This window comes from Stegastes partitus, unplaced genomic scaffold (assembly GCF_000690725.1).
Source record: "Stegastes partitus isolate 25-593 unplaced genomic scaffold, Stegastes_partitus-1.0.2 Scaffold1060, whole genome shotgun sequence".
Classification (NCBI taxonomy): Eukaryota; Metazoa; Chordata; class Actinopteri; family Pomacentridae; genus Stegastes; species Stegastes partitus.
Genome location: NW_007578791.1, coordinates 193,240 through 211,004, shown reverse-complemented (window position 1 = coordinate 211,004; position 17,765 = coordinate 193,240). Strand labels below are relative to the sequence as shown.

General features: G+C 40.2%; 2 protein-coding genes across 2 annotated transcripts in view; one reads left to right on the top strand and one right to left on the bottom strand.

Annotated features, from left to right (window-relative positions):
- LOC103367528 (ras-related protein Rab-5B-like) overlaps positions 1–4,028 on the bottom strand; it is a 12,323-nt gene extending 8,295 nt beyond the window's left edge. Inside the window, exons 1-2 of the mRNA XM_008295580.1 lie at positions 3,930–4,028; positions 149–453 (exon numbers count right to left, since the gene is read on the bottom strand). Of these exons, the coding sequence (XP_008293802.1) occupies positions 149–314 (166 nt within the window). The 5' untranslated portion in view covers positions 315–453; positions 3,930–4,028. The remainder of the gene's footprint in view (positions 1–148; positions 454–3,929) is intronic.
- Positions 4,029–6,979: 2,951 nt separating this feature from the next.
- Positions 6,980–17,558, top strand: lcmt2 (leucine carboxyl methyltransferase 2). The gene is made up of 14 exons (XM_008295585.1): positions 6,980–7,027; positions 8,764–8,888; positions 9,872–9,953; positions 10,048–10,228; positions 10,308–10,464; positions 11,298–11,487; positions 12,472–12,579; positions 12,668–12,755; positions 12,831–13,058; positions 13,136–13,375; positions 14,611–14,708; positions 15,731–15,918; positions 16,005–16,140; positions 16,983–17,558. The coding sequence occupies exons 1-14, from the start codon at positions 6,980–6,982 to the stop codon at positions 17,139–17,141; spliced, it is 2,028 nt and encodes a 675-aa protein (XP_008293807.1). The 3' UTR covers positions 17,142–17,558.
- The last annotated feature ends 207 nt before the right edge of the window (positions 17,559–17,765 follow it).

Sequence of the window (17,765 nt, the reverse complement as noted above, 5' to 3'; positions counted from 1 at the left end):
AACACATTTCTGATTTCGTGTCCTTCAACCTATGGCTGTTGTTTCCACAGAGGTGCAAAACTTTATATTGCAGCAAAAAAAAGAGCCCACAGTGAGAAAAATGTGACAGGATCAACAAAGACACCCAGAAACTATTTGGGGTCCTCACCTCCGATGGTCGTCTCCTGGAACTCGTCGAATTGTCCTTTGACGAATCGCAGCACCAGGCTAGACTTGCCAACGGCCATGTCGCCCAGCAGCACCAGCTTGAACTGGCAGATCTTGGTCTGTGGAAGTGTGCCGTTGGAGCGGCCGCCGCCCCCTCTGGAGCTCATACCGACCGACAGCAGGGCGGCTGGGCCTCCTCCCTGGAGCCAAGACAGCTGCTTCTGGGATTATCGGTCACTTGCGCTACCTCCCAAACCGACAGTGGTTGAGTCTCGCTGATGATGTCTTGACCTCTTCTTGTTCTGTCTGTGTGGAGAAGTGAAGGCTTTTATTTGGTGCAAGATGACATCACACTTTACCTCATCCACACAAAAGGCCAGAAAAGCTCCTCAGGGGATCCATAATGTCTAAAGATTAGGGCTTTGTAAGATGGAGGCTCGACATGCAATCGAGGACGTCGTACTTACACCTCAGACTGTTTTATTTTGTTTTCAATGCCACAAACACCTCCTTCAGTGCAGTTTAATAAACTGTGTTTTTAAAGAAGCAGTGGGGGTCGTCTTAGCATGAGAGAAATTTAAATTGCGGCTGCATTGCTTCACATTTACCATCTCTGATGTGTTTTATTTAGATCTCCATTACCTACCACACCTTCTGCTCTTCCTGGGGTTACCATTAATATTTTAACAATGCTTCAATACACATCCATCACATTCATAGTCACAAAAAGACTCTTGCATAACACAACTGCACATTTTTGGTGACCAAGGAGACAGATAACAAAATTCTGGGTCTGACATACTTGTGGAGGACAATTTAAAATCAACACAGAAATGTTATTTATGGTTTGCGTGTTTCTTTTAAAAGAGTACTTTTAAACATTTATCCTTCAGTGTTTATTGACCGTTGCTGGCGATGTGTAACCAGTTGTTTATACTCGTGTGCAACAAAGCAACGTATGTGACGTAACTATGTAGAGGAATGTGGGTCAGAATGGCCAGAAAAACATGCTGGCTGACGTGGTAGGACATGTTGTTTTTTAAGCCTTTTACATTTAACATATTACGTATTGGGACATACTAAATCTCTTATTGGCATACTATATAGTATGAGAGTGCAGATATTGCAAACGCAGCCCTGCTTCTCATATTGGTTGCACTGATGCATCAGCACATAATTTAGGAGCACTAAAAACTTCTCACGATGCTTTTTGGCACTGAATATTACATCTTGACCTCACATGTATTGGTAGTTTCGTAACACATGAAGTATTTTAATTGTAAACAGTAAAAAAAATAATAAAATAAAATAAAAAAGTTTAGATAACTAGTTTGTTCTTTTTCATCAGGATGATCTGCAACTTTGACCTAAAGGCAGCTCTTCTTTGGCTTTATTGTAGGCAATGTTAAATTTTATTGTCCTTTCTGACTCCTCACTGCTTCAGTTGGTTGCTGTCTGGAGCTGAAACTCTGCAGGGCTGCTCCATCAGCCACAAACCTGTCACACCACAGGACGAGCGTCTTGGAGGTTTTGTGCTGTTTTTTCCAATTCAGACAGCAAAAGCTCTGTTCCCAGCATGCTTTGCTCTATGCTCTTTGCAATAAATGTATAATATTTGTACATTTTACCGTATAACAGTTAGGGCTGGACCCGAATAGCCGAATAGCCGAATAGCCGACTAGCCGACTATTGATTCCCACCACCCCGAAACTCATGCAGTTTAGAGGGGGAATGTAATCCAGGTTGTTTTGTGAAGCTACAATATATTGATGTTCCTAAACGCCTCACTTACATCAGTAGACGTTACTTGGCAGCTGTGCACAGAGAAGCTTCTAGTCTCCACACACTTACTGCAGTGCAGCAACTCAGACAGGTGTGAGACCAAAATTCTAGTTGGAAAAGAGCAAAATAAGGTGCTTTAATTTCAGATTGTAACTTCCTGAGTGGGTCAGCCAGAAGCACACCAACAGACAGTTAAATGTCTGACATACCAAAAATGTTTAGTCATACCAGACATATTTTGGTTGCACTCTGGAGCCCTGCCTACAATCAACTCAAAAACCTGTCTAACAAACGTGATACATCAATATAGTAACTTCACTGCTTAAATACCTGAGAAAAGAAGTCAGTTAACAACTCTTTCACTTAATTATAGCCTTAAAAGGGACATGAAACTCTTTCCAAACCAGTCCCATGTTTGCATACTGAAAAAAATAATACAACTTTTTATTATTAAAGATACTATTCTACTCTGTTCCTTATGTAAACATATACAACAGGTAATAAACTCAATGTCACCATCACTAGACAGCGAACGACCTTCTGATGTCTCCTGAGCAGAATAATAATGTCCGTCTGAACTAAATGACAACTAAACCTCACCTCATACAATAAAAGTCTAATCCAGTGCATCCATAAAATCTAAAGATTTAGGCTTTTATGGAAGAATTGAGACAGTGGTGTTGTTGTGAAGCCATAACCCCGAATTTTAAAAACAAGAAAACTAAAAAGGCCCAGATCTCTTCATCTGTCATTCCGCCCTTGAAAATAAGATGATATCATTCCTCAAAAATGACAGCAGCATACGTTGTGGGTCCTCAGTGTATCTTTCAAGCAGCTTTACTTGACTTGGCACTCATATGTTGTGTGAGTACACAAGAGACAGAGCTCGCTGGTTACAGGGGTTAGCAATGCTGGTTTCTAATTCACTGAGGCAAGACTAGATGGCTGACAAGGTGCAGGAGGAGTCATCTCCTGTAATTCTTATTAGGCCACAGATAGACAGAATTTCCAGTGTTTTGTTAATCTGACAGCGGATTTGTGCTGACTAATATAAGTTACTTATTTGGTTTAATGTGTTATGAGACTTTATAGGTGAGCTTTCTGTCCTCACCAGCACCTGCAGTTTATCTCCTGGACTTTAACGGTTTGGTCATCCAAAATGCAACCAATTTGCATTTAAAACTAAAATTAGCATTAATAACCTTTAAGATATACCAACTGCATGCCAGCTTGTCGCTAAAACTGGCAACTCGGGTGCAGTTCAATGGTTCTCTAACATTTTTGTCGCAAGACAAATCTTTGTATATAGAGTATAGCTGGTCCAGCTGGGCTGCACTCACTGTCATATTAACGTAAAACATAGTCTGAGCTTACAGTGAAAGTGGGATGACCTCACTTTGCCAGTGTTGTACATTTTATATTGATTTTACTTGAAAGTGGTGCAATCATCAGGTTAAACTGTGGGCTCCTAATGTGATAAGATCCCAGCAACACCTCTGGATGAAAATCTGACATGAAATCCAGTGTGATTTGTCGCTGCATTGTTGTACATGTGGCAGTCTGGAATTGCTGCTGTGTTCAGTAAATTACAGATGTGAGGGAAAATCTGCCAGCTGTGTTCCAGCAGTGAAACTGGAGTTTACAGGTGATGCAGCGCCTCTGGTAGCTCACAGACACGAAGCTAAACCTCCATCACTGCAGCAAATTACTGACACAGAACTCAGCTGGCTTCATGCTGCTCGGCGTCCGGACAGACAGACTGCAGACAGACAGACGGCATAACGGCAGCGGCTCGTTGTTTATAGCGGTTCCTCCCACAGTTAATGTTATCAGATCAGCAGCTTTGTCCTGCGTTATGTGCTAACGGGACACCGCTCCGACCAGGCGGTCCGGACGAGACGAAACTGAACCAAAGCTTCATATTTCGACGCCCAGTGAAACCCAGCGGTGCTACCTGTTCACCCGAATAACACAGAAAGAGGAGAACACATCATATTTACCGTAAAACAGCGTCGTTTCAGCAGCGCAGGTACCGCAGGTTTAACTGTTGACAATTTGGCTATCAGCTGGTTCAACAAAATGTTAACACTTCCTGTAAAGCTGCGCAGGCGCACTGAGTGCCGCATTGTCAATCTGAGAAGGAGGAAGAACCGCAGTCAGTCAGCCGGTGGATTTTTTAAAAATTTTCTTCTGCTTTAAAATTATTCGATTGGAACCTATACCAGTCACAAAACACACGTTCTGAGATATTGAAGAAAATAGAACGACAAGTAATAATAATTACACTTAAATAGAAATTAATTATTCACAGCAAACAGATAACCTTTCAGGAATGTTCCTTAAAGGTTCCCATTCGGTGACATCTTTTTTCTAATCTGGAGCAAACATTTTAGGAACATAACAAGATGGTTAATTTGATTAAACTTTCAGATAAACTCTAGAGAATATGGTTACTCTTAATTAAAAACCTTAAGATAACCACCACAGACGTTTTCTGAATGTTCCTAAACGGTTATTGTTCTTGAAAATGATTTGGATAATCTTTGGGGAACATTCCATGAAGCCTCTATTATTGAAAACCTTCTGATAACATCTAGGGAATGTTTTCTGAATGATCCTTGGGGTTATTATTCTTGGAAAAGCTTTAGACAACCTCTGACGAACATTCAACAAAGGTTCCCTGAAAGTTCATATTCTTGAAAAACCTTTCGATAGCCACTGGGAAACACTGCATGAAAATTATTATTATTTAAAAATCTTTAGATAAACTATATGGAACAGTCCCAGAAAGTTATCATTGCAGAACTTTATTTGAACCTCTGGGGAATATTCACCAAGGGTTCTCTGAAGGTCATTATTCTTTTAAAAAAAAACAAAAAAACTTTAGAGATAACCTCTGGAGACCCTTTCCTAAACATTTTCTAGAAGTTCACAAAAGGTTATTTTTCTTGAAAAACTTGAAACATACCTCAAAGGTTCCTTGATTATCAAATGTTTTGGTAATGTTTATTGAAAGTTCTCTAAAGGTTCTAATTCCTGAAAACCCTTAATATATGAAGAGTTCATTTGCAAAAGCAGATAGTTCTATCTTCACAAACCTTCAGGAAACCCACTTTTCCATCGTCGACCCGAGACAACATTAATCAAACTTAAGTTATCTCTACTTTTGTCATGTCATTTCAACTGAGTCAAATCCACTCAGCTTCAGTTTGATTGATATTATCTCAAGCAAACAACAACAACAAAACGTTTTCTAAAAAATCTACAAAAATTGAGTTATTTGTTTGAGTTATTTAAGAACTCTTCATATCCTCTCAGGAAAATTCCCTAAAGGCTCCCAGATGTGAAAGATTTTTAGTGAGCCTCTAGTGAGCCTCTTTCCCTGAGAGTTCCCAAAAGGTTCTAATTTCTGAAAAAATCTTTAGAGAACCTCCAGGAAACATTCCCTGAAGGCTCCCAGAAGTTTACAAATGTTGAACATCCATAAGATAAGCTCTTGGGAGGGTTCCTGAAAGGTTCCCTGAGGGTAATTATTGAAAAAAAATTAAGTGAGCCTCTGGTGAACATTCCCTAAAGGCTTCCAGAAGTATATCCTCCTGACTACCAGGGGAAAAAAATTGTCCAATCACAAATTTTTTTAAATTCCCAATCTCGGGCCGCCACTGTAGCTCAACTGGTTGAGCTGGCGACCCATATCCACGGGCCAATGCAGTGACCATGGGTTTGAGTCCTGCTCATGGCCATTCCTTCCCCCATTCTTCTCCCCCACTTTCCTGTCTCTCTCTCTTTTGACTGTCCTATCTAATAAAGGCAAAAAGGCCCAAAATAATAATAATAAACCTGCAATCTTTGTAAGGTAATTAATAACTGAAAACATTTTTTTGGGAAAAAAAAAGTATGATATCAGTGTGCACTACATAGGACATCTGAATGCCATACATGTGAAACTGAACCTTGATGGCAATCAGTTGGTACCAAAGAAAATACAAAAAAGTCAACATCCACATAATTGTCCATCATCACTTTTGTTTTTTGTTTGATACTTCATGAAAAGCATTTCCCCTTCTTAGAAACACAAAGGAATACCTTGCACTTCGTGCACATCACATATGCTTTGCTCTTTCAGCAACACCTTGATGCATGTATTTCGTCCACCATCTCTGGAAGATGGATGGCACCATAGTGTCTCAGAGCTGCATTTGGCTGCGGTTTCCACTTTTGATGTTGGGGAATGTAGTCCTGCACCTACAGAAAGCCCCAACATGGTTGCTTATATTCGCTAAAAGACCATAGATGTGCCTTCCACCCTTTTGAAGGTATATGGCATTTTTGAAAAGTGACCTTTGACCTCTAGTGGAGCTGTTTTTACGCCAACTGACCCTAAAATCTAATCATTCCGAGGAGATGCCATTCCTAGCTCACCTGTAAAATATCAACTGACCTCAGCACTCGAGCTGGAGACTGTTCACAGACACAGAGATGGGACAGATTACTCTGTGGTTGCCTCTTGTCAGGGGTTCCTATAATACCTTAGTTTGGGTCCAAAATAACAAATAATGCAAAGTTCTATCATATTAAACACCAACTGGTGTTACATTATCTGAATCCTGAACAATAATAATATTAACAACCTTAAAATCTTTAAATCAAAACTACCAGCGAACATTAAAACAAGTAGAAATGTGCTGATGTTGTATTTGTGCTTGTTCAGAGAAGCAGAATGGATTACAATAACAAGTACGTACTGCACATAAATAATAACGATCACAATTAAGTCCCAATAAAGAGCGTCAACGCTGAGTATCACAGTGTCAAGGCCGCCACTAAAAATCGCATTTTTCTGGATGGACTTCTGAACGGCAGTCGCAGCCTCCGGACGACAGGGGGCGCCGGAGGGCAGCCGGAAGAGAACCCGGAAGTTTTTAACCGTGTGGCGGATGTTTGAAATGTTTTGGTCGGTGGACTGCGAGCAAAACCTTAAAACTTTAATGTCAACACTTATTTATTCCACTGTACAGCGAGTGTGAGAGTTTTTCTGAGAGGTGATATAATGCCGACTACAAACAGACCGAAGAAGAAGCAGGGCAGAGACACAGCGGTGAGTTTAAAACCTGGTCTGTTAATAACTATGACATGAGTGTTTCCACTATCTGTCACTGCACACCTCTGTTATACTAATATTTATAGAGAAATGTTGTGATTGTAGCCTCTCTGTGATTGTTTGATGGCATAATATCATTAAATATTGCACATTTATTATATAAAAAATAGGATTTAACACCGAGAGTATGTTATTACTTTAAAAATGTGATGTACTGTTACAGATTAACCAGTTAATAGAAGAGTCTCACTATTTTATCAAAGTATGACACCTGTTACAGGCTGAAACAGAGAGTATGGTTGTGTGTCAGATAATTAAAGAGTGATAAGCAGTTTATAAATTGGGATTTTTAAGGAGGAGCAACTGCAGACAGTAGAAAAAAAAGACAATTTCTTCAGTAGAAAGCAGTTCTAGTTAACATAGTACACATTCTATATGGGGAACAGCTCAATTTATGAAAAGTTTCATTTTCTAAATGTCATTTTCCAAAGTAAAAACTGAATTTACCTCCACAGGTTAGGTGGCTTTTCAGAATCAGACCCCTCAAATTAAATGTAACTCCCTAAATAGACAGACACCCATTTTATTATTGTAATTTCTGTACCTTTCTAACAGTTTTAATGAAGCAACATTTTAAATCTAAAGTTCTGAAGTACCAAATGACAGTAATACAGCCTAAATATACAGGCCTGCAGCCATATACACTGCAGTGGCAAATCACTATTTTTAATTTCTATGTTTTAATAAATAATATATTTTCTTTTTACTTTAGTAATTAGATGTGTCCCATGCTTGCTGGGACACCACCACTGCAGATATTGCTGCGTTTTAGGAACAAAACTGAAGATGCTCTGTAGTAAATCATTAAGGGAACTATTTTTGGACCTTTGCTGAAAATAAAAAGTGCGGATTCATCCTGAGCATGACCGCTTTGTTCCAGTGATTTCACTGTAGAAGCTGTTGATCTGTGCAGCAGCTCAGCTGTCTGGAGAAAAGAAATTCGGCTCATAAAGCCACGTATGATCACAGTGACACAGCAGAAGATAAATAACTAAATAATTCATGAAGTTACTGCCGCTGCTGTCAGTGGGGAGACAGTCTGGATCTGTGTGATGCTGCAGCTGTTTGGAAAATCAAAGAAAGGAGCCGACATGTTCATACTGTAGTCTTATGATAGTATATCAATTCATAATACTGTAGGGTCTTTGCTTTATTATTACAGTAACTTAATTATTCTACATAATTAATAACACTGTAGGGTCTCAGCATTAATAATATCTAAATATCCTATTTAAATTACTCGGGTAAAGTCACACCATAAGTAACACTGTAGAGTCTTAACCCAAACATTTAACATAATGTTGTTGTTGTTGTTGTTTTTTTACTGGATAGTGCTTGATGCTGTTGTCGTTATTGTGGTGTATAAAAAAACATTGACTTGATGTGACTTAATTCATTTGTCTGGTTTATGTTGCATGTTTGGGATCTTAGTTATCTGTTTGAATTTGTTTTATTGTAAAGCACTTTGTAGCATTATTTTCAAATATTGCTATATAAATAACGTGATTGATGTTCCACTTTCTTTTTTTTACTCATTTTGTATGTGAGTTGGTGATGCTGTGAGGCAGAGGTCAGCCTTTTAAGAGTAAAAGGGAGTAAAAAAAAAAAAAGAGAGAAAATAAGTTCATTTATACAGTAATTTAGTGGCATGTTATTGTTGTTGTTTACCTCAGGTCCAGGGAACCAATGACAGCAGTGTGGTGAGCAAAGTGTCTGCTGCAGCTCAGGGCTACTTCAAAGATGACTTTCTCCAACATTTTGTATGCAAAGTAGCCAGAAGAGCTCCTCTCATCAACAGGTCAGCAGCTGTCTTTGTCTTTTCACACTCTTCTGTTGTTGAACACACAAAGTAGGAGGAGATGGTTGGTTGATTTTCTGCAGGGATATAGAACCAACACACCTGGGATAACATCAAGTTGCTGTCATGTCCAAGGGAAGTATACAGTAATTTGGGCAATAGAGTAAGCGGAAGTGAGATGGTCTGTCTGGTCGCTGTATGTGTCAAAACCCTTGACAAGGTTTGGCCAAAAACTTTTGAGACTGGGCCTATGAAAATTAAAAACGATTTCTGATTTAAATCTGACCACCATCCTGTCAAAGTAGTCTTCCTGTGCACTGATACTCTGCTCCCAGTGCTCCTGCAACACTTATGTAAACATGTCAAGCTCCATCTGCGATGAGGTGAATCTCCTAAAATGTGTCAAGACAGCAACATTAGAATTTTATTTTGGTGAAGAAGAAGAAGCCAAAGGGAGCCGAATCTGTAGTGTAGTGTAGGCAGGTGGAGAGTAACGATTGTCTTTTTGTGGTAAAAAAAACTTAATTGTGGGCACAGTGCACTGGAGCAGCAACATGCCATCACAGTCCAGGTTTAATGTTCTTCCTCACACATCTCGGGATGTTACAGTCGAGCTTTGACAGTCCGACCCCAGAAGATGAAGTCACGATACACAACCGCTTGAATCTAGAAGAAGATGATGAGCTTTACACCAAACCTGATGCTCTTTCTCTCGTTTTGAAAGCTGTTCCACTGTTTCTTGCTTCTGTTGATGGTATCTGCAGACTCTCCTCCGGTCACCATGACGATCCTCCACATAAAGGTTGGATCATCCAGCTGCTGAATGTTTGATCTCCATGGAGAAATCACCAAAACCATGACACTGTGATGTTGTCCGATCTCCTGACTCGTGACAGTTCCCACGATGCGCTCTGTGCACGTGCAACAGCCTCAGAACTGTTTGCTCACATCAATATGAATTAAAGTTTCTGTGCATGTTTTAGGGGCTACTATGTGCGCTGGAGAGCTGTGGATCACTGTGTGAGGAGGTTCCTTCAGGTTACTGCAACATGCACCAAAAGACAGGCAAGCTAGCAGCATGCTGTCCAACACTATGTCGTATAGAAGGTTTCCATGATGAAGTGTGTTTTATGTTTGTATCTCACTCCCTGTCTCTTAGATTCTGTCTTTGGGTGCAGGGTTCGACTCCTTGTATTTCCGTCTGCATGCAGATGGGGCCCTGGACAGTGCTGTTGTGTTTGAGGTGGATTTTCCTGACGTCATGCGGCGAAAGTCCGCGCTGATCAGCTCTAACATGACACTGAGGGGGATGTTAGACTCCCATGCACCTTCAACTACAGGTTTGTCATCTCTGTTCACTGTGTTTGTCGTATACATTATGTGGATATTTTAAGTTTACGTACGCCTGTGTCTCTTCAGGACCTTTATTTGTGTCCAGCAGTCGGTACCGTCTGTTAGGGGTGGATGTCAGGGAGGAGTCCCAGGTGGAGGAGGCTCTGTGTGCAGCCGGGCTGGACTGGGCTGCCCCCACACTCATTCTCTCTGAGGTGGTGCTCACCTACATGGAAACTCAAAGGTGCAGAAATATAACATGCATTTTAAAATTTGTGCTGACCCTCTGACCCCTGAAAGTCGTGTTGTCTTTTTAAAAAAAATAAACAAAATTGCACCATTTATCAGGGTCAGAAAATAGAAAAACAAAGATAACTGGGGATTTTCAGCTTTTCAATGGCCCCAGAACTGTCATGGAGCAGTCCATTAGGTAAATCTAGGCTTAAAATCATATTTCACCAAAATGTATTTATTCTATGTCTCATATAAAAATTGTCCAAAATGAAGTGTTCGTTGTAACCAGATTCTGTAAAAAAAAAAATTACAAATTATAAGCTGCTCAGAGCAACCAAGAAACCATTAGTGACTCAGCAGCAACCAACAGTCACTTGCAGGCTGTTTAGTCGGAGCAGAGAGGAGACAAGTAAAGACAAACATTTTAAATGTGAGCACTAAAATGTCTCTTTTATGTAAGTGACCTTTTTATTTCCAGTTTTGGTAACACCTCTGGGAACTTGGGAAAATGTTGTACAGATTGATTCCATTTTTTTTTTCAATTTTTGTAAAATAAATAATTGAAGAAATTCAACTTTCATGTTTTCTTTTTATGATTTTTGCCATTCTAAATGTGGCACAGAAGACATTTCTGAGTTTTCTCTCCTTCTTGTCATGGTTCTGTTGTTTCCGCTGAGGTGCAGGACTTTATATTGTAGTGAAAATGAGGCCACAGTGAGGAAAAATGTGACAGAAAAAAAAACTTACAGAAACTTCCTGGAGTTCAGAGGGTCAATTCAAATGCACTTAGGCGAGTTACAGTATGTATTTGTTTAAAGCTGCTGTGTGTCGTGTGTCTTCCAGGTCAGACGCTGTCATCAGTTGGGCAGCAAAGCTCCTGCCTCAGTCCCTGTTTGTGATGTACGAGCAGATCCATCCACACGACGCTTTTGGTCGGATCATGCAAGAACATTTCCTGAAACTGAATTCGACTCTGCACGCCCTCCAACAATACCCAGACACCTCGGCACAGAGGCAGAGGTTCCTGGACAAGGCCAGTACGCACATTATACACAGTGTACTCAATGCATCCTGTTAATGTTGCTTTTAACCCTCTGAACACTAAACCCCAATGCAAGTTTCTGAAGGCAAGTTAAAAAGGACACCATTTATCAGCCAGAAGCCTTAAAACAGAATCAACAAATTGTGAACTTTGCTCCAGTCTGTCAGTCAGACAGTGGACTACTCATTCGTTGATCTGTCCTCGAAATGTAAAAATCTAAGCTTCAAATTGTAATATTTTATCAAAATGTCTTTACATGTCTAGGTTTAAAAATTACCAATAATAGACCTTAAATTCTATTTAAAATCTAAACATTCTGAGCTTCTCAATGCAACCAAGAAGTCATTAGTGACTCAGCTGTGACCAACAGTCATTTGGCAAAAATTCAGACAGTTTTCGGCTGAACTGCAGGCTGTGTTTGTGAAGTGAAGTACGGGAGCAAAGTAGAAAGTAACTTGTAAAACATCTATAATAAAGACACCATTTTTTGGAACAACGTTGTACATGTTTAGTCCAGATTTGTATCATTTTTGTAATAAATCAAATCAATATAGAATTAATAGAATATATATATTTTTTCTTTTTTATGATTCATAGCATTATAACTGTGTCATACTGACAGAATACACTTTGGAATTCTCTCTCCTTCTAGCCATGACTCTGCTAGAGGTGCAGGACTTTATGTTGCAGTGAAAAAATGAGGCCACAGTGAGGAAAAATGTGACAGAAGCAAAGAAACGCCCACAAACTGCTGCGTTGAGTTCAGAGGGATAAGGAGAAAAGACATTGAGAAAGCAGATAAAACGGCTCTTATTGTCTTCTAAGTTTAACCAATCAGCAGCTGGTGCATTTTGTTCTACCTTGGAAGAGTTTGTACAGGTTCCTCCAGTCAGAGCATGCACAGAGGTTCAGTCAGTAGAAAACAACTTGATGACACTCAGCAGCCTAAACCTGAATGTGTGTGTCTGTGTTCAGGGCTGGGAGCAGTGTGTGTGTCTGGATATGAATGACTTCTACTTGGGGCTGGTCCCGGAGGAGGAGCGAGGTCGAGTGGAGAGCCTGGAGCCTTTTGATGAATACGAGGTCAGCTGGGTTCTGCTGCATTCTTCATAAAATCAGACTTTCTTGAAGAAACGGTGAGCGAAGTGACTGTAGGTGTGTCTGCTTTCAGGAATGGCACCAGAAATGTTCCCACTACTTCATCCTGACGGCATCTCGAGGCTGTTTGACTGAGCAGGCTTTACTCGCTCATCCTCCAGGTAGCTTCATGTCCCTGAAAGACACCATTTCTTCTTTGACATCTTTAAGACTTTCTGTTTGTTTTGTTTGCTCAGTGTCTCCAGTGCCTTCCGTTAGCCCCTGTTGGAGCCCCACAGCACTGAGCGTTCAGACCGTACCAGTGTCCATGGAGGGGCTGGGGATGGCGTCCACCTCGGTGAGGCCGGGACAGCTGCTGCTGACCGGAGGCTCCAGCAGAGGAGGCAGAGGGGCAGCGAGCAGTGTCCTCCTCAGAGGTCAGGAGGGCTGGAGGTTGGTCAGCGTGGAGCCGTCTGCAGATCTGGGTGAGAGCTGCTTTTACTCTTTCTGCTACATGTAGAGAGAAAAATTACAGGATTAACTTCTCCCTCGCTGATCCCAGGTGTGCGGCTCCACCACACGGCTACTGCTTTGCCTGGAGGAGGCGTCATGGTGTTCGGAGGTCGCTCCTCCCCACTCAGCCCAACCAGAGGCCTCCTCAGAGTGGCTGTTGACCCCAGTGGTCCAGCTGGCTGTCTGGAGTCAGAGGGTGGAGCAACGGTTTGTGTGGAGCAGCTGGTCTGTACTGGAGATCCGCCGTCGCCAAGATGGAGGCACACAGCGACTGTGGTCGGTCACAAAGGTGAGAAAGGATTCAGAGGATTTACTGTCACATGCAGCGATAAATAAATAAACAGAAATCAGCGCAGTGAAATTCTTTATTCATTGTGTTTAACATATTTTCAGAACACTTACATGTGTTCATAAATACTGAAATAACAAAGATGAATATACAAGAACAGTGCAAAAAAAAGAAAAATATTAAATAAATATTAGCAGTATGCATGATGCAGGAAAGTTACAATCTGCTTGTGAATTCTGAGGCAGGCAATATTCAATCTACGGAACAATAGTGCAAAAAGGGCTTGTGCAGGTTAAACAGTGTTAATAAAAGCATGTGCAGTGTTGATGAGCAGAAAGGCTAAAGTGGTCTGCTGCCTCGCTCTGTCCTGCATTCTTGTAGTTTTTTCTTTTCTTTTGCTCTTTCCTTCTTCCTTTTGCCATTTTTCTTGTGCACTTTCTTTCTGATGCTCTTATGGCAAACAGTTTTAACATTTAATAGCTTGACTGGATGTGTACTGCAGATAACCCAATTCTTCCTGCTCTAAAAAGAGCATTTCACATCTCCACAGCATCATTCTTCCAGCGTCATTTTTACCACTAGGTTTTCAGCTGCCTGTTGTAGTTTGTAGGGTTTAAGAGCTCTTATTTTTTAATCATTATCTCCTGTAGGATTGCAAGCGCTTGTATTTTGGTTTGTTACTTTTGGTTAGGTTATCTTGGTGTTTTTTTTTTTTCTGCATAGATCAATTTGGTTGTCACTTTGGTGCCTTTTTTTCCACCCTGAAGATAACACACACCTCATTCCTGTATAAAGTGTAAATATCAGAACCCCAAAATTCTCAGCTGACGTCTGGCTAGTTGTAATTCCACTTTCAGGCATCTGCAGTTAATTTCTGACTAGTCATAATTCTAGCTCAAGATATTTTTATTTCTCCTTAGTTTAACACATCTACATTGTCCTTTCTAGAGTCTTTAATTACGGTCATATTCTGATTGTAAGGAAATAAAGAGACCTCTATCTGTGGTGTAGACTGGTCAGAATGACGTCATAAGTATCTGGAATAAAAGTCCAGTCACAACGTAACTACGACTATATTGATATCGCTAATGTCAACTCTGATTATCAAACAGCTCAGAAATGTTCAAATGGCCTGTCATATGCTCTTGTTCTCTATTGATCTTTCTCCTTCTTTCTTCTTTCATTCCACCTCTGTTTACTCATAACACACTGAATACTTGTCATTTTATGTGCAGGCAGAAACTTTGTGTGTATTTTTGGAGGAAAGAACGAATCAGAGGCCGCGCTGGGCGACAGCTTCTTCCTGAGTCTGGACCAGCAGCACTGGACTGAGGTGTGCTCTTTGTTATTTTATTTAAAGGAGTCTTGATGTCACACACACGCTGACGGCACTTTAATCATGTCGTTTCTCTCTTCTGGGTCTCACATGATGATAACAATGTATGAAACATAATAATGCACTAAAACACAAAAGATTGTATCTAAACTTACAACAGTCTCACAGTCTAGTTTACGTATGATTTCCTAAACTGTAAAATTGGTCCATGTGTGATTAAAATCTCACTGCTTTTCCAAGAGTAAAACAAAAACATCCCGACAGCTGTGATGGAGCTCAGGGCTCAAGCTGAGTACGGCTATGAAACTAAAGATTTACCTGCAGCACATAAACTGTGACTCTGAGATGACGGAAAAGTACACAGCTGCTGTTAGATCCTGATCCATCCTGTCTTCATATCAGGGATCATTTATAATTATAAGTAATAGAGTTAAAACTCTATTGAGGCGCTCATATGGATCCTGCTGCTGTTTAATGCTGCAGATATTTACTAAACTTAGAGGAAAAAATCCTACAAGCAGTTGGAAGCAACAAAGTGAACTTCAGCTCTTGTTGGTTAAAACCTGAATTATGTTCATTATTGATGAAAGTCATTCATCTGATCTGTAGCAGACTCTGTCTTTATTGCTGTAAAGTTAGATTTTTATGGAATTTTCAGTTTGTAATAGATGTGAAATTTAGAAACAAAGTAAATGAGAAATGTGTTTTGTGATTTGTGGTCTCTGTGATGTTTTAAGATCAAAGATTGGTGCTAAAATGTGGAAAAGTCTTCACAAAATGACTTCACACACTCGTGTAACAGATCTCTCGTCTAATTGCTTAGAGAGACTCATCAACAGTGCTTATGCATATTTCTTTCTTTCTTTTCTTTTTTTTACTGATGTCAGTACATTTTTTTTCAATCCTGTGCTGTAACTGCAAACCTCCTTTCTGTGGGATTAATAGAAGATTAGCATATTTTATAAGTTTGAATCAGTTGGACTGTTTCTTGCATTGTGTTTTGTATGTTTCATCCGCAGATGCCAGTAGGGGGCGCAGCTCCAGAGGCTCGACATTCCCACTCAGCTTGTTCATATAAGGGAGGTGTGGTGGTGTTTGGAGGCCTGAGCAGAGGAGGAGCACCACTGGGAGACACGGTGCTGTTAAAGCCGACTGAAAGAGGCTTCAGCTGGGAGAGACTAGATGTTCAGCCTCCTCCGGTTCCCAGGTCTCTGAGAGACGTTCAGTCACACTCAGTCCTCAAGTTTCTGCCTCCTCAGAAACTTCCTAATGCGATCCTGTGCTTTGTTTCAGATACTCTCAGTGTGCCCATGTGTGTGGGGAGAAGCTGGTCATTGTGGGTGGAGTCTGGCTGCATCCAGACGGGGTGCCGGGCGTCCTCATCATCAACATGGAAACATGCAGCAGCGTGGAGTTCAGTCTGGACACGGTCAGTTTTCACTCACATGTCTGCAGCAGTTATTTATGAGTGACTGACACATCAGAAGGCTGCAGGTTGTAAACCAGCATCAAACGCTGTGAGAAAGTTCTAGTAATGTTTTCTGCAAGAAGTGTTCTTTTAATTCCAAATATTTTCTTCTTAAAAGTAGGATAAAGATGCTCTGAAAATGTTCTTTACACATTTTCCAAATGCTGCGTTCAGAACGTCTTGTCTTTGTTATCATGTAACGTTGTGGGAAAGTTTTACACAAGCAACATCCCCAAAACATCCTCAGAACACTGCAGGCATAATGTTCGACTTTTGTTATTATATCAAATCACAGGAACATTTTATAAAAACATATTCTGTCTTCTGAGTCCTCGACAACATCATGAAAACATTTTTTGAATGTTGGTTTTTCTGTTGTCATGTATCATACATTTCCCTCAGTATAATTACACCATGACTTGTTATTGTTCTATTCTATCTTATTTACTTATTTTATTTCACGGTTGTATCATACTTACATCTTATTGCTTTTCTACTTTTTAGACACTGCATTGTTAGCGTTGTGTACATTTTAGAAACTCCTTCAGGATGAATAACATTTTATCTTTCTTTATAATCTGACATCGTCTTCCAGACATCCTCTAAATGTTTAATGTTTCTTTTTTAGTTAACTTTATACCTCATAGGGACATTATTTGAAATGATTAGAGATTAAAAGATTAAAATATTCTCTTTAAAGAAATTCATATAAAGCCGTCTAGTGGGGCATTGTCACCGGTGTCCTCAGTATAGATCTATTAGATGATGGTGAATGATGAATTACTGTGTTGTTCCCTCTGCAGAGCTCGGTGCCGTGGCCTCTGATGCTCCAATCGTTCTGCTCGGAGCTGACAGACCCAGAAGAGCTGATCCTGGTCGGTGGAGGAGGAAACTGCTTCTCCTTCGGGACTCACCTGAACCCTCAGATTCTCAATTTGGACCTCAGACCTGCACTAGGATGAAGCAGCCTCAAAGTGAAACTGTTGAACAGGTTTAAAAGAGCTGACCTCAGGCCTGCTGTAAGGTCCACATGAGAGTTCTTGTTATCGACATCTCATAATTACAAAAAAACCAAAACAACGAGGAACCTGTAGCTATGGGAAAAGATTAAGTTGGTTTCATCACTATGTATTCAGGCAGGCAGTGGCTTTATGATGCTACTTGATTTAATTTACCTAAATATGGATATATTTAACATTTTTGCTACAACACAATTTTGGATGTTCTTAAAATTTAAAGATTAACCCACTGAACTCCAAAATCTGCTGGCAGGTTTAAAAGGCATGTTGTCTTTTGAAAATATTTCTGTAATTCCTCAATTTATTAGCCAGAAACTGTAAAATCAAATAATAAACTTTTCAGCAGTCCTTAAACAAATATCTGATGTGCTGTTGCATTGGAAAACCATGTGTTTCATCAATCACTTTTTCCTGCATGCTAAAATGAAACCCTTAGCTTTGACTAAACTTTGTAAAAAAAAACGAAAACAATTCTGAGCTTCTCGGTGCAGCCAGAAAGTAATTAATGACTCCTCTGCAAACAACAGTCACATGAGAAAAATTCAGGGACTTTTTAGCTGAACTGCA

Excerpts from the sequence above, each read along its gene's own strand:
- lcmt2 (XM_008295585.1), top strand. The coding sequence starts at position 6,980 with ATGCCGACTACAAACAGACCGAAGAAGAAGCAGGGCAGAGACACAGCG. Across the intron at positions 8,889-9,871 it reads AGAGCTCCTCTCATCAACAG|GGGCTACTATGTGCGCTGGA; the intron begins GTCAGCAGCTGT and ends TGCATGTTTTAG. Across the intron at positions 10,465-11,297 it reads ACCTACATGGAAACTCAAAG|GTCAGACGCTGTCATCAGTT; the intron begins GTGCAGAAATAT and ends TGTGTCTTCCAG.